The 15379-nt window shown below is 50.2% G+C and overlaps 1 protein-coding gene across 1 annotated transcript in view; it reads left to right on the top strand.

The window, feature by feature from the left end:
- Positions 1-127: 127 nt before the first annotated feature.
- Positions 128-15379, top strand: part of SCUBE1 (signal peptide, CUB domain and EGF like domain containing 1) — a 244095-nt gene continuing 228843 nt past the window's right edge. The window contains exons 1-2 of the mRNA XM_027854371.1: positions 128-140; positions 221-343. Of these exons, the coding sequence (XP_027710172.1) occupies positions 128-140; positions 221-343 (136 nt within the window). The remainder of the gene's footprint in view (positions 141-220; positions 344-15379) is intronic.

Genomic DNA, 15379 nt, shown 5'->3' with positions numbered 1-15379 from the left:
AGGCAGAGACAGAGACAGAGTCACAAACAGACAGACAGACAGACACAGACAGAGGGAGACAGAGACAGGGACAGAGAGACCCAGAGACAGAACCAGAGAGCATTGAGAGTTTGAAGGTGCTGGGGCTATGCTTCTGGGGTGTCTGGCTTTTCTTCCCCAGGGCTGCTGCTGCTGAGCAGAGCTTTGCCTTACATGTGCCTCTGATTTTATCTCTCCTCAGACACAGACGAGTGCGCCGAGGGCACTGATGACTGCCACATCGATGCGATCTGTCAGAACACCCCCAAAGCTTACAAATGCCTCTGCAAGCCGGGGTACAAAGGGGAAGGCAGGCAGTGTGAAGGTAAGGATGCCCCTTGAACTTCCTGGGCTGGCCTGAGTCTCTTCACCTAACCTACCCCCATCTGGCCTCTTTGCTGGATTAGAACTTCCGTAAATGGATGAATTCTTGAAATGTTGAATATTGTGGGACCCCTGCCCCTAGATTACTGGCTGGCAAACCCTGCTGCTCTGCTTGGGCTGTCTCAGAAATGGTATCTTCTCACCACTGCCAGGGCCATTGGGAAGAGTGGCTTGGTTTTCAGGGTGGTAAGAGTCGAAACTGTGGTTTTGTTTTTTCTTGGTCTAAAAAGCTGGGTCTTTTCTTAAAGTGAGTGGTGTTTGCCAGTGATCCTTAAGATGGTAAAAGGGATAACCGCCTGAAGGAAAGCATATAAGACCTGGAATGTCAGAGCTGGGAGGGAGCTTAGAGCAGGGAATGTCAGAGCTGGGAGGGAGCTTAGAACCAGGAATGTTAGAGCTGGGAGGGGCCTTAGAACAGGGAAGGTCAGCGATGCAGTTGAAACTGAAGCTGGGAGAACAGGAATGACAGAAAAGGTGATGGGGCCGACAAATGCTGTTCTATTTTCACATTTTTAAATGCTCAACATTCTGCTCTGGGTAATGAAAAATCAGAATTTTCTCTCTCTCTACCTCTTCCCAATATCTTTTTCTCTATTGAAACAAAGATAAAATAATATAATGGAAAGAGCTCAAGATTTAGAATCACGCAATCAAAGATTTAGAGTTGGAAGGAGCCTTAGAGATTATCTCCCCCTGTACCCTCATTTTGCAGATGAGGAAACTGAGGCCCACAGAGGGCAAGTGACTTGCCATAGGTCACACTAGTAGTGAGTACACTTGTATTTGTATCTGGACTCTGGCACCTAGTAGGCACTTAGCAAGTGTTTATTGAGTGATGGACAAGGCCCTCCCCTCTGTGGGCCTCAGTTTTCCCCTCTGTAAATGATCTCTCTGGGTGCTTCCAGCTTTATACCCTCTGAAGTTAATTTAAGAAAGACTCTGTGTCTCTCTGGTTCGTTTATACATCCTGTTCCTCCTACACTCCTGATTTAGAAAGATTCCTCCAGGCTGCCAGCAGATTGGCCCAGGGAGGGCAGCCTGTTTTATGACGATTTGGAAAGGAAGCCAGCTAGTCTCAAGATATGTCAACGTGCCCTTGACTCAGGGTGCATCCTCTCAGAGACTTTCCGAGGCCAAGTGTATGTCTCTGTGTCAGAGCCCCCATTAGAAGAGGAATGGTGGACAGAGAAGAAAAAGACAGGGCCTGCTCTGCTGAAGTCAGTGGAGCACCTGGACCCACATCTTATTCCTGGGGGCCTTTTCTTGGAGTTTGCCCAGCGGGACCGTGTGGTATTTCTGGGTTTGGCGGCTGTCTTCTGTCTTCAGTTCTGGGGCTCCCCACCTCTTCTGACTGTGGCTCTGTTGGACCGTGGCTTCAGGGGACCCAGACCCTTGTCTCTGGCAGAATCAAAGGAGAGGAAAAAAACCCCTTTTTTTGGTTATCATTCTGTCAGGTGCCTGATGTCAGCACTGAGAAGGAACTCATTTGGAGGAAGTTGTCAGAGCCGGGAGGGCCCTTAGAACATGGAATGTTGTTGCCCAGTGAGACCTTACAATGCTCAACATCAGAACCAGAAAGGACCCTGTCACACAAAATGTCAAAGCAGGGATTGTTGAAGCGGGGGGGGGGGGGGGGGCCGCAGCACAGGGGTTGTTTGAGGGGGGGGGGGGGGAGCCCGGATCAGTGAATGCAGAGCTGTGAAGGACCTTAGAACAACACACTTCAGGGCTGCCTGAGGCATCTTTGAGCACAGAACGGCCCAGCTGGAAGGGACTGTAGAGGGCATGTGGTGGAACCCCCTTGATCTAGGCTGGACACTGAGGCCAAGAGAGAAGGAGAGATGAGCTGTGTCCGGGGTGGGGGGGCACTGAGGATCAGCTGGCAGAAATGTACACGTTTAGTCTGAGTTATGGACGCCAAACCCCAAAGCCATCCAGCCTGCTGTCTTCTGCCCGAGTGGCTTGGGGCCAGTTCATTGTCCAAATGCAGGTTTGCCGTCCAAGGTATGCTCTCAGAAGGATTAACTCAGTGGACTGCCCAACTCCCCCTAGGGATTTCTCAGTCGCTTTTTTTCCGTGTGGATTACTAGACCAGGTTCTTTTGAGTGGCCTCAGATCTCTCTGAGGGGGTTCTGAGGCTTGATGCAATCAGTACAGTGTCATCCACAGACAGGAATATGTGAAGGACCTCTCCATTTAGAGGGAGCCTCTCCTCAATGCACACTCTTCTCAGACCACCCTTCGTTATAATGGTTATTTTTGGTGAGCATATACCTTCTGGTTTTATGCCTTTCTAGGGGCAGCTAGGTGGCATGGTGGGTAACATGCTGGACCTTAAGTCAGGAAGGCATGAATTCAAATTGACCTTTGGACACCCTGGGCAAGTCACTTAATCCGTCTGCCTCAGTTTCCTCATCTGTAACATGGCCGTAATAATAGCTTCTACCTTCCCAAGATGTTGTGAGGATAAAATAAGATATTCATTGAGAAAAAAGTTTTGCAAACCTTGAGGTGTTACATAAATGCTAGCTTTTATTAAGTTTATTCACACAGATGATGTGAATTTAACATTTAACATTGAACAGTCATCTCTATTGGCCCATCTACCACGGACCCTTGCGTGAGTTTATCACAGGCAGGGGAGACACCCTATTGGAGGGCATTTGTAAGGTTGCATTTTCTCTCCTAAGTCTCACGCAATGGGAGAGGGAGGTAGGAGTGAAAAATCAATCGCCAAACACTCTGGAAGTGCCTGCTCGGTGCTTGGCACTGTTCTAAGCCCCGGGGATTCTATGAATAATAAAAACAAGAAGATCCTGTATTCTCTGAAAAATTATGACTAAGTACATTGGAGAGGAGTCAACATCTGGGGGGATGAGGGAGATGAGGAAGGGCTCTTGGAGAAGGACGACTTGGGAAGGCCCTGTGGAAGGCCAGGAGGGATTCCACAGCCCAAGTGGGAAGGAGGCCATTACAGGCCAAGGGAGGTGGGCATCTTGGTAGCAAGAGAGCTGCATTTACATGGAGAGCGGTGACAGAAGCCAAATCTGTGAAGATGGATTCCAAAATGCAGAGTTGGAAGGGACTTGGAAGGCCAAAGAGCTGAGTCCCTTCATGGAAACGGCTTACGGGTAGACAGAGGCACTTGAGGGCTTAAGATGGGCTTTCGATGTGTTACTCAAGGATTCTTCCCAACAATCCTTTGAGAAAGGTGTTGCTATGATCCAATTCCACAGAGGAGAAGACTGAGGCAGGCAGCAGTTCTGGGACGTGCTTAGTGTCACAAAGCTAACGGGGGTCTAAGGCAGGATTGGAACTCAGGTCAGCACATGTGCTCCACGCTAAGCTAGCTTATGCAGCATAAATTGCAGGGGCAGAAGTTGAAGTCCTCTGCCTCAAAGCCAGGGTTTGTTTTGTTTCCCCCACCCTGCCACATTGCCAGATTGTGGAAGGCCTTGACTGTCACACAAATGAGTTTGGCCTTTAGCCCCTAAGTAATAGGGCATCCCAGCAGACGCGTGAGTAGAGGAGCACGACCAGACAATGGTTGGGTCAGACCCAGGGGCCCCCAGTGATGCCGGGCCTTAGCTGCTTTGGGTCGGATGCCTTCATCTTGGTCAGAAAGTCTCTGAGGGGACATCGGGAGCCAAGATGGCCCTGGGGCAGGTGGAGGGGGCAGCCCTGCTTGGTGACTCAGGGAAAGGGCTGGGAGGGTGAAAAAGTGTTGCTTTTTCTGACTTAAATGATGCTTAAACAACAGAAGCCTGGGGCTCATCTTCCTAGGTAAACACAGGCAGCCACCCTCCCACCAGGCACCAGACATGGTGCTCTTTCAGGACATCCTTTCCCAAGGCTGCCTCAGGATTCGGCTCACCCCCTTCCCCTGGATAGGAGTTTGGAGGCCACCGATGTTTCCCAGAACTGTGCCTCACTTTGGTTCAGTTGTGATATATTGAGACCTCCTATATTTTCAGCCCCGTGCCGAGGGCTTTGGTGAGGCAGGAATGGCAGGGCAGGGCCTTGGAAATGCAGGGAGTTGGGCCTCTGCCTCTGCTGGGGGTCCTTAGGCGGGTCACCGAACTTTGGTGGGACTAGATTTTCATTGGTATTTGACGGGGGAGCCTCCTATTCTAGTCTGAAGTAGCTCTGAGCCTGACCCTGGTCCAGATGCTGGCTCTGAGCACAGCTCTCTTTCCACCATCCCTTGCTATCTTCCCAAAGGAGAAAAGAGCTTTGAATGATCAGGATTACAAGTCCGAGGCGCTCCTAGGATGGGATCCCTTCTTCTTTTCACTGTTATGAGCAGGGGAGGTGGCATCTTGAAGGCAGGAAGCTGGGCCTCAGATCAGACACAATGATATACCCCACAATCAGAACAGAGGAGGCCCTGTGGGAGAGCAGAAAGAGGAGAACTGTCTTCGAGGAAGCCTCTGACATTGACCAGCTGATATGACCTAGGCTAATTCATTGCACCCCTCTGGAGTCTGTCCTCTCCTCAATAAAATGGGGACAGTAACCCCAGTCCTGTCTGTCTCACGGAGATATGAAACCAAATGAAATAATGTAGGACAGAGTTTTGAAAACCATAAAATTCTAGCTAAAGTTTGGTTATCATGATTAATAATGATACTGACTATTTCTCATCCAGTTAGGGATTAGACTTGTCATTTCAATGGCCCAGGGAACTCCCTGGTGAGAAAACTCCCTAATGTAGGTCTGCTCCTTTTCGGAACCTCAGCAAACAACCGGGAGCAAACGATCAGAGGCCAAATGACTTGCCCAGGACCACACAGCCAGTATGTGTCAGAGGCAGGCCTGTTTATTTTCTCTAAACAAATCCAAAGAACGTTGGAGTGGTATCACGGACAATCAGCATGCCAGCCAGGCTTGCCAACTAGCTCAGCTTCCGCCAATCTCCTGGCGTCTAAAGCGGAGGCCTAGATCTCAGACCCATGGCGTGGCTCCAGGAGACCCAAGAGAGACCCGGTGCTGCCCGCTCCACCTTGTGGCTGTGTCCAGGAGCTAAGCTTTTCCAAGCTGCCCTCTGGCCCTGCTGGGTGGTACTACTTCTTGCCCCTCTCCTCTTTGTCTTGCTTTGCTGTCCATGTGTAGACCACCCCCAATGACAAGAGAGGCATTTTGTATGTGAGTCGTACTGTTCAGACCTTGACTGGTTCAAGCCTGCGCACCATCAGTGGTCACTGACTGGGGCTCCTGGCTCATGACCGCTGATGGAAAGAGCCCTGCCCCTGCAGTTAGAGGACTGGGGCTGGAATTCTCACCCTGCTGCTTACTATCCATGTGACCTTGGAGAGTTCCATCCAGATTCATAATCTGCTGGTGTAAAGCATGAGCTAGAAACGGAGACTACAGCTGTTGGGGTCTTCATTTCCTCCAAGAGGAGGCCAGCTCATCTGAAGGCTCTCTCCAGGCTCCAAAGCCTAAGCTGCCTGTAACACCTAGGAGTGTGGTCTCCTCCTGTGTCTTCCTAGCTAGATGTGACCTGCATTAAGTCACTTCCCTCTCGGGGCGTTGGGTTCCTTCTCTGTAGAACTGAGGGATCGGCCCAGGTGGCACTGAGTTCCTGTCTAGCTCTGGCATCCACAGAATCACAAAATCCTAGAGCTGGAAGACAGGAGACATTGCCTAGCATAACCCCTACCTGAAGGAGGAGACGGCACGGGATGGTGGCTGGGCGTGGAGCTGGGAAGACCTTGGCTCAGAGCCTGTCTTAGAGCCGTGGGACTGTGACCCAATCGGTGCCTGCTCTGATGTGCTTCAGGTTACTCAGCCGTTAAAGGAGGGGGTTGGGCCAGACCCCCCCCCCCAAGAACCATTCCAGCCTTCAATCTATGACCCTACAAGCACAAATCCCCTTTATGACATCTGAGAAGCTGGCTTGTCCTTCTACCATAGTATCTTCTGGAAGACCCACAGTAACAGGGAGCTTACTACCTTTGGAGACAGTCCCTTCCAACTGTAGACAGTTCTTAATTGCAATGAGATAAATTCTGGCTCTATGCCACTCTCCCCCCTTCCCCCCATCTTGTAGTTATTCTTTAGGGCCAAGTAAAACAAGTAGGATCCTCCTTTCCTGTAATATTCTCTCTTCATCTATAGCATGTAGCAGGATCTTCTTGCTGAAAATAGACAAAACAAAAACTCCCTGTCTCCCTGAGACTTCTTTTCTCTTGGCTAAATACCCCTAATGCCTTCAACTGCAAAGCATGGCCAGAGCTATTACTAGCAATTTTTGAGCCTGGAACAAGTTACATGGAACACCCTTTCAGTGAAGTGCATGGTCGGTGGGGGAGAGTGCAGTGCACCCTAGAACCCTGGGAGATTGCTGCTGTGGGCATTGTGGGGCAGGGCAGGATGGGGCTGTAGAGGAGCTCCCCTTGGAAGGGGCAGTGTGGGGTGTAGGGGGTGAAGCTGCCATCCCGGCATTCCAGGATCCTGCATCATGCTTCCTGACCTGGTGCTAAGCTCTGCTGTTTTCTACTCTACTAAAAGCAGAATGGATGCCGTTAGCAGCCTCCCTAAATGCAGGTCTTCTGGGAAAGTCTTTAGTAGAATGAACTTTAGGCTCTTCCAATATACTGTTTGACAGAGTCTCTGTGGGTCCTCACTGGGGTGAGTGGTGGCGCTTGCTCTCTTCCTCCTTAGATTACCCTCTGGATGCTCACTTGTCTGTGCCTAGGCTGGGTCCCTCCTGTGGAATGTAAGCTCCCTCAGGGCAGGGCTTGGTTCCTTTTCCTGTCTCTGCTTTCCCAGTGCCTTGGACACAAGAGGGCTGAGCTGAACAGAATTGGGATGATGGAGGAGGATCTCTGTGGGAGCTTCTGGCCTAGGCGCCTTTTTCTTCAAATTGCTGAACCTTTGGCACTGGTGCTGGTGAAATGTTGGCTCTGGGAGCACGGAATGAGGGCCCGCTGTGGGCCAGGGACCAAATGGAAAAGAGTCCCTGTGCTGGAGGACTTGCCTTCTCCTGGAGTAGCCAGACTCCATCCTCTTTTTATCCCGGGTGGCTGAGCATTTTCCTCCCAAATGTTCCATGGGGAGGGAGTGAAAATATGATTCTTTATATTTTACAGAAGACGGAATCGAGGCTTGCCCCAACTCACACTGAGCTAGTGGCAGAACCTAGGATTCCTAGGGAGGGTTCCCGACTCTGGGATTTTCTCATCCAAGGCCCTCATTTTCCTGAGGACCACAAGGGCCCAGGGAGGGGAAGGCATGGGTAGCAGAGCCAGCATGGCAAGCCAGATACCCTCATTCCAGATCTCCTCCATTTGGGTCTGCGTCTTCTGACTCCATACAAAGCTAAGCCGCTTCCCCTAAGCCACGGGGTCGCTGTTTTTGCCAGTGATGATGATGATGATGACGATAAAACCAAGGATCTGTGAGTACCGATGCAGAGGACGGCTCTTCCATACCTGAGATGAGCCTGGAGAGTTACTCGAGGCTGGGAGACTGGGAATGCTCAGAGGCAGACCTGGGTCTCCCTATCTCCACGGCCCATACTTCATCCACTCTGCCGAATTGCTTCTCTAATAAGAATTAATGATCCTGATGAATGATTACGAGGACAATCACCCTGGGATACCCAGATTCTCCTCCAGTGAATGTTTCCTATTCCCACCAGGCTTTTCCCAAGGCTGGAAGTCTCTCTCCCCCCTCCCCCCTCCCCACTGCCCACAAACAAGGCCAGTCTCGCTCTTGCCCCAGCTGGCTGTCCAGCTCTGGTCTGCGTTAACCCATCCAGGCTGGCTTCGATGGGTTCTGTTATTAAAGGGGGCTGGGGGAGGGAGTTCATACGCCCTTGAAACTCCTCATCTCATTTAAACTTAATTGCCTCGTTTTTCTAGACATTTGCTAACGAAAGAAGCCAAATTATAGCTGGAATTAGGCCTTACTAATCTTAATTAAAAGCCTTCGCTGATAATCAGAAACAGCCCCTCTTGTGAAGGGCCAGCGGCTGAGGCCGGGCCTCAAATTCCTTGTTTAAACAACTGCAGCCCTTTTGATAATAGTTGTTTAGTCTGAACTCAGGAGTCCATTGCCCTCGCCACGTTTCACGGGAGTTTTTGTTTTGTCCATTTTTGGCAAGAAGATCCTGCTACGATGTGGTTTGTCCCAAAGTCTTGTCATTGAGATGGGGAGATGAGGAGGATCCTCATGTGGGCCTGGGGGGTCAGCCTGGAAAGTCTCTAATGTTGTGGGGGGGGGGTCGGTGTTTAAGAACCCACCTCCTGGATCTCCAAGCCACAGTGGATTAAAGGGTAACTTCCTACCTTTTTAATATCTACCCTGTGACTGCTTGTCTGCCACTTAAATTAGGGGGGATTATGGACTCTGTTATTAGGAGTTGGGGGAAAGAAACCCTCTCCTAATAACATACTCAGGAATCCATTTAGTCAGACATAAAAAAAATCTTGAAACCAATTAGCATTGTTAGTGTGGCCGGACCAAGGCCTCATTAAGGTATTTTCATCATCTGTTGAGCACTCTGCAGCTTAGCTGTTGATAAAGTCATGGTATTTCCCCCTCAGGAGGCCAGGAAGAGTTTGGAGGGGCAGGGGAGGGAACCAGGCAATTTTCACAAAGTCTCAACCCTGAGAGAAACCTCATTGGCTACCGAGCCCCACCTTTGCTTGAGCTGGAATCCCATCTACAGCGTGAGACCCTAGTTGGGTTGCTGGGAGGGATCTAGTCACACCCCCTCCTGTTTACAGATGGGGAAACTGAGGCCCAGAGAGGTCTGGTGACTTTCCCAAGGTCACACAGCTAGGAAGTTGCCCAGTTGGAATTCAAACCCAGGTCCCTTGACTACAAATCCAGCGCTCTTTCCTTTATACCATTGATCCCTGGCAAACAGTCTGACAGCCCGGGCTCAGATACCCCCAGTGATGGGGAATCACAGCCTTCTGAAGCAGCCTGTTTCCCTTTTGGCTGGTTCAGATTGTGGCCAGTCAAAATCCGCCTCCCTGTCATCTCTCCCATTGTTCCTGGGTCTGCCCCCTCAGGCCAAGCAGAAAAGTCCCTTTTCCACAGAAGCAGCGGCAGGCACCATCCCTGGCAACGCCTTCCACTCTCATTCCATCCAAGTGTGTCCTTCTGGGGCCAGGCAGGACGGGTCTCTTCCCTCTTTCATGAGGCAGGCCTTCCGTATTCAGGTAGCTGTCATGTCACTACAGACGGACGTTTCTCCAGGCTAAACAACCCTGGTTCCTTCCATAGACCCCCTGAAGACGGGGAAGAAGCTTGAGAATGTTGGGAAAGCATCAGCTGAGGAAAAGTACAGGCTGGTGACCTTAAAATCTAGGGCTCCTCCTTCCAGCCTAGAGTAGATTCAGCCACAGGACTGTGTGAACAGTCCCATCTAGCAAGCCTGGGTGCCTGCCTTCTGGGTAAACTGCAGAGGTGGGGGGACCGGGGAGCCAGTTGGCAGGTCCGAGGCAGGGAGTCCTGACGATATTCTGGTCTGGATGGCCACTCCGGGACTGTGCATCTAAGCCTCAGTTTCTTCCTCTGTTCTCTGAAGGAAGCTTGTAAATTCCTGGAAGATAAAGGGCCTGCTTTATCTTTCCAGGAGGGACTTACTAAGGCCTTTCACGTGGAGGAGGGATTAGGCTTTTCCTGCTTGAACCAGAGGGGGTTATCCTGAGCAGTGGGGTCAGGGAAACTGGCAGGAGGCAGACCCAGGCCAACTGGAAGGAGAGACCCCTCCGCCATTGGAGCAGTCCCAGGGCAGCCTGGGCTAGGGGCCTGCAGCATGCCGGGGCTCTCCAGTTTCCTCAGAGCTCCTTGGGTAGAGGGGCATGAGCACTGGCCAGGCCTGGGCTGTACTAGATGGCTCGAGATCCCTTCCAGCCTGGAGATTCTGTTATCTTTCTTCCCCTACCACACCTCCATGATGTGCCCTCATTCCAACATGGCGCTCGAGGAGGGAGCATGAGAGTAGAGAGACCTGTGGAACAGCAGGCTGAGCCCTGGATGCTGGGCTCTACACCACGCCCACTCTCCATCCTGAGGGATATTACCATCTCCAGGCCTCATTTTCCTCATCTATAAAATGAGGGAGCTGATTTCCCTTTCCATGTGAACGTTCTCAGGCCCTAAGACTCTTCCAGTCCTACATCTAGGATCTGGGCACTGGGGCCTGGAACCAGGTTTGGAGACCTGGATTCAAGTCCTGGTCACACCACACACTTGTTTTGTGACTATCTGGGACTCAGGCTCATTCTCTGTCAAACAAGAGAATTGAACAAGATGACCTTTTAGGTCCCTCCCAATTCTGAATACGTGAAAAATGTCATGGAGTAAATCACTCAACCTCTCTGGGCCTCAGTTTCCTCATCTGTCAGATGAGGATGATGATGACAGTAATGCCAGCCCGTCTATTGTATCTCTGGATACTCACTCAGGAGATCAGTCTGTGAAAATGCTTTTGAGTCCCACCAAAGGACGTTGTTCTCAGCCTCCAATTGGTGGTTTTCCACATGGCTTTGAAAAGCCGTTGGTGAGAGCCCAGGATGCTTCCGGTGGCTCTGCTGCCCGACTCCTTCACTGGGAGCCACTTTCAGGTTTCCTTTAGAATTGCCTTTTATTATGTTCTCTGTATTTGCTTTTCTATGCGAGGAATGTGACCCAGAGAAGGCCATTATCCCTAAGAAAATAAACTCGGAGTCAGCTTTGGGCAGCTACTGAAAATGGCTCCCGTCTCCCGAAGGCCTCCCCGTTATCCCCAGATGAAATGGGCAGGGCTGGGAGTCCCAAAGTCCGGGTTTGAGGCTCGTCTCTGCACTCTCTAGCTGTGACCACGTGACAGTGGATAAGCCCCCTTTCACCTCCCAGAAACGATTGTGCTGTTAGCGCCGCCTCACAGGATGATCCGGATGGCCGTTCTGTCAGGAGAGCTGGGATGATTGTGATCAAAGCCGCAGGTCAGTGGTTCTCAAAGGAGAATTTTTTGGGCTGATTCCTTGAGACAATACTTATGACACGAGAAGTGTCTGGAATGGATGGCGCGACATCCTCCCAGGTGCTCCCCACTCCTAGTTAAGGACTCGTCCCTGTTTGCCTGGACTTTTACTTTAGCCTCTAAATTGGTTTCCATGGCTCTGGGCCCTTCCCACCTCAAGATGCCAGAGCCCTCACCCTTATTCACAGGGAAAATCAAAGGCTCACAGATTTAGAGTTAGGAGCTTAACCGGCATCAAGCCCCAGCCCCTTGTTTTACACTTGAAGAAAATTGAGGCCCAGAGAGGCAATGAGCCCAAGGTCACACAGATTGTATTTGAGAAGAGGCCCTCTGCCTCCTCATCCATCATTCCTTCCACCATGCCATATGTAACTCCCTCTCTCAGAAAGCTTTGGTGGCTTCATACACACTGCCTTCAGTAACAAAATTTCAGAGTTGGAGGGGCCCTCCGGGGTCATTTAATCAATCTTGTACCTGATGAAGACGGCTCTTTCCACAGCCCCAGTAAGGACTAGAAGGATGGGCCTCCCAAATGCACTACCTCCCCAAATGGGCCATGGTACTCTTCTCTCCTCATCCTCCGAACACAGTGCTCTCACATCCCGGTCTCATCAGCTCCCAGATGGTCGGTGATCATCTCCTTGAAGACGATTCCCAAGTCTATGAATTTGGCTGTAATCCTCCTAACCACTCATCACCAACTGCTTTTTTTTTTAACCACCTTGAATTGGACATCCCATGGGTCTTTCAAACTCGACATGCCCCAAACAGAACTCATTCTCTTTCCCCCTAAAGCTTCTCCTCTCCCCAACTTTCCTGCTCCTGTGAAGGTTCCGCCATCCTCCCAGCCCCAGGTTCCTCACCTTGGTGGCACCCTTCATTTCATTCTTGCTCACGCCACTTATCCAGCCCGTTGCCAGTTCTGTCACTTGTACCTTCACAACGTTTGTCCTCTACGTTCCCACCAGCCTGGTACAGGCCCTTAGAGCCTCATGCCTGGACTGTCGGGACGGTTGGTTTCCCTCCCTCAAGGGCCTCCAAACCCATGGTCCGATCATGTTATCTTCACTGCTGCACGCCTGGAACCTCCAGAATGGAATAGAAAATGCTCTGGCATTTAAAGCCCTTCACCACCTGGCTCCTTTCTATACTTGAGTCCCCTCTGAATACTCGTGGCCTGCTCACTGCTCCTCACACGTGGCACCCATTTGTTCCCCATGCCTGGAATGCCCTCCCTCCCCCCTTTTCTCTCTCTTTCCTTCTCTCCCTCCCTCCCCCTTTCCCTCTTTCCTTCTCTCCCTCCCTTCTTATCTCCCTCCCACCTTCTCTGCACCCTTTCCTCTGTCCCTCCCTCTATCCTCCCTTCTTTCTATCCCTCCCTCCCTCCTTCTCTCCCTCCTCCTTTTCTCTTTCCTTCTCTCTCTCCTCTCCCTCCCTCCTTCCTTCTTTCCCTGTCTCCTCCTCTCCCTCCCTCCTTCTCTGCATCCTTTCCTCTGTCCCTCCCTCCATCCTCCCCTCTGCCTCTTCCTTCCCTTTGAGAATTTGCTCAAATCCAGCCTTTTGCTGGAGGCTTCTCTGTTTCCTGAGCCTCTAGTGCCTTCCTGTATCAGTTTACCTTTCCTTTACTTGACGTGTCTCTTCTAGGTACACAGTTACACGCTGTCTCCTCTGTTAGACTGTAAGCTTCTCGAGGGCATGGACTGCATTCTTTGCCTTTCTTTGTCTCCCCCGTGCACAGGGAGTGTTCAGATAAAAGCTTGCCGACTCACTCACTGACTTCAGCCTGACAAACGCAGCCCGTCGCCAGGCCCTTCTCCCTCATCAGAACTCATTAGACGAGGCTGGCTTTGTAAAAGAACGGCCTCTTTTCCTTCTCGTGATTGGTGTACGAGCCACGTCCCCGAAGCCGTCCCCCAGCCCCATTTGGAGCTCTGCACCCAGCAGGCGCTTGGTAAATGTTTGCTGAATGATGGATACCCTTCTTCCCATTATCCAATTAAAAGAGAGGTCATTTCTCACCAGGAAACCCCATGAATTTTCTTTTTTACGAAGGGGGCAGAGAAGTGAAAGCCAGAGGGGAGACAAGTCTTGGCATCTTTGTACTGGCCAGAGGATACCCCGCATCAATAATTTGAGGGCCCCTCTTCTAGCAGCATTGCGTAAGCTCACCTAAACATTTACTAAGCACCTACTGTCTACAGAACTCTGGGCTGGGCATTAGATGAGATCCCAGCTCCTGCTGCCATATGACTTTCCAGTTTTCAGATTGATTTTCTACAGAGTTACACCCACTATTAGAGGGTAATTGTATCAGAAAGGGGCAAGGAGAGAGGAGGGATGGCTATGTTGCCTATAGATGTTAGGGAGGCTTCCTGGGGGTAGTGGCATTTGATTGGGCTTTAGTAAGCCAAGAAGGTGAGGGAGGGAAGACATTCCAGGTCCAGGGATGAGCAAAGGCCAAGGCAGGGAGGGTGTAGGATCAGAGGGCAGAGGGGTGCACGTTTCTGGAGCATGGGGGACATGGAAGGGAGGGAGCCAATGGCAAGAAGGCTGAACAGGGAGGTTGGCACCAGACTGGAGGCAATCTGGAATGCCAGCCAGGGGAGATAGAAAAGGGCCCCTGTTAATGAGGAGGTGCCCAAGGTTATGAACAAGGCCTCCCCTTTCTGTTGTGAGATAAGATTGACCATGTGCTTTTCTCACAAGGGACTGAGAGACAGGGGGGCAACAATGATTATCCAAAGAGGGTCCCCAGAGGAGAAGTCACTTGTCTGAGATCACACAGGTGGAAAGGAACAGAGCTAGACTTCAAACCCACAGCCCCAATCTTTCCATTACCTCACTCCATGCCCCTGGTACAGACTGTCAATATTTTATGGGCTTAGCCCAATCTCCTGATTGACTTTCAACACCAGAGTGAATAGGTTTAGAAAACTGGAATGAAAGCAGTGCCCTCAATAGTGTAAGGAAAAAAGTACTAAACTGATTGTGCAACTGTAACACGACCCTGTGTTATCACCATGATGGACATTAGTCCTAGAGATGGGGTGGGGGACTATGGGTGTGAAATGTTGCATACGCTTTCAGATGCAGTCATTTGGCTGGTTGGTTTTACTTAGCTGGTTTTATTTGCTCATTGGATGTTGGTGAGGAGAATATTTGTAAGTGATCATAATGTAAAAAATAAAAGCATTAACAAAAGCTTTTAAAAATCAGAGTATTGGCCCGTAATACCTTTAATGTGATTTTACAAAAAAGGACTTGGGGTGTGGTGGAAATGGACTGAATTTGGAGGCAGAGAGCCTGGTTTCAAATCCTACCCAGGACACTTATGAATGTCTGATTTAGATTTAGGGATGGTAGCATTTCTGGGCCTCTCTTTCCTCATCTGTGAAATGGCCATTAGATCAATGATTTAAGAAAGGGAAGGGACCTTTGAAGCCATTGAGTATAACTCCTCACTCACTCCAAATAGTGGGAGCCAGGAGCCAACTGCAGAAATCTCTTATAGAAATGATTATGGTCCCTCCAACAGGATGGTCACGTGAACTTCATTTAAAACGTCTCCAGTAGCCACAAGAATTCAAAAGAACTCTTGACTAGTTGTGGTCACAGTAAATTCTGACCATACCAATGGAGTTCCTACTGAGAGGCATACTTTCCATACGGTTAGGTAACAGAGAAGTCACATAGGTGATGCGGTGGATAGAGCATTGACCTGGAGTCAAGATCTGTTCAAATCCAGCCTCAGATATCTACTAGCTATGTGATCCCAGGCAAGTCACTTACTTGCCCTCTGTAACATCTGTTTGCCTCAGTTTCCTTATCTGTATAATGGGGATAATAATAGTACCCACTTCACAGGGCAAGTTGTGAGGATCAAATGAGATCATATTTGTAAAGTACGTTGTCTGGAACATAACGGGCCCTGTGTAAATGCTAGCTGTTATTATTATTATTATTATTATTATTATTATTATTATTATTATTATT

This window comes from Vombatus ursinus, unplaced genomic scaffold (assembly GCF_900497805.2).
Source record: "Vombatus ursinus unplaced genomic scaffold, bare-nosed wombat genome assembly UNPS02010394.1, whole genome shotgun sequence".
In the NCBI taxonomy this organism is placed as follows: Eukaryota; Metazoa; Chordata; class Mammalia; order Diprotodontia; family Vombatidae; genus Vombatus; species Vombatus ursinus.
This window is presented reverse-complemented; position numbering and strand designations above follow the sequence as displayed.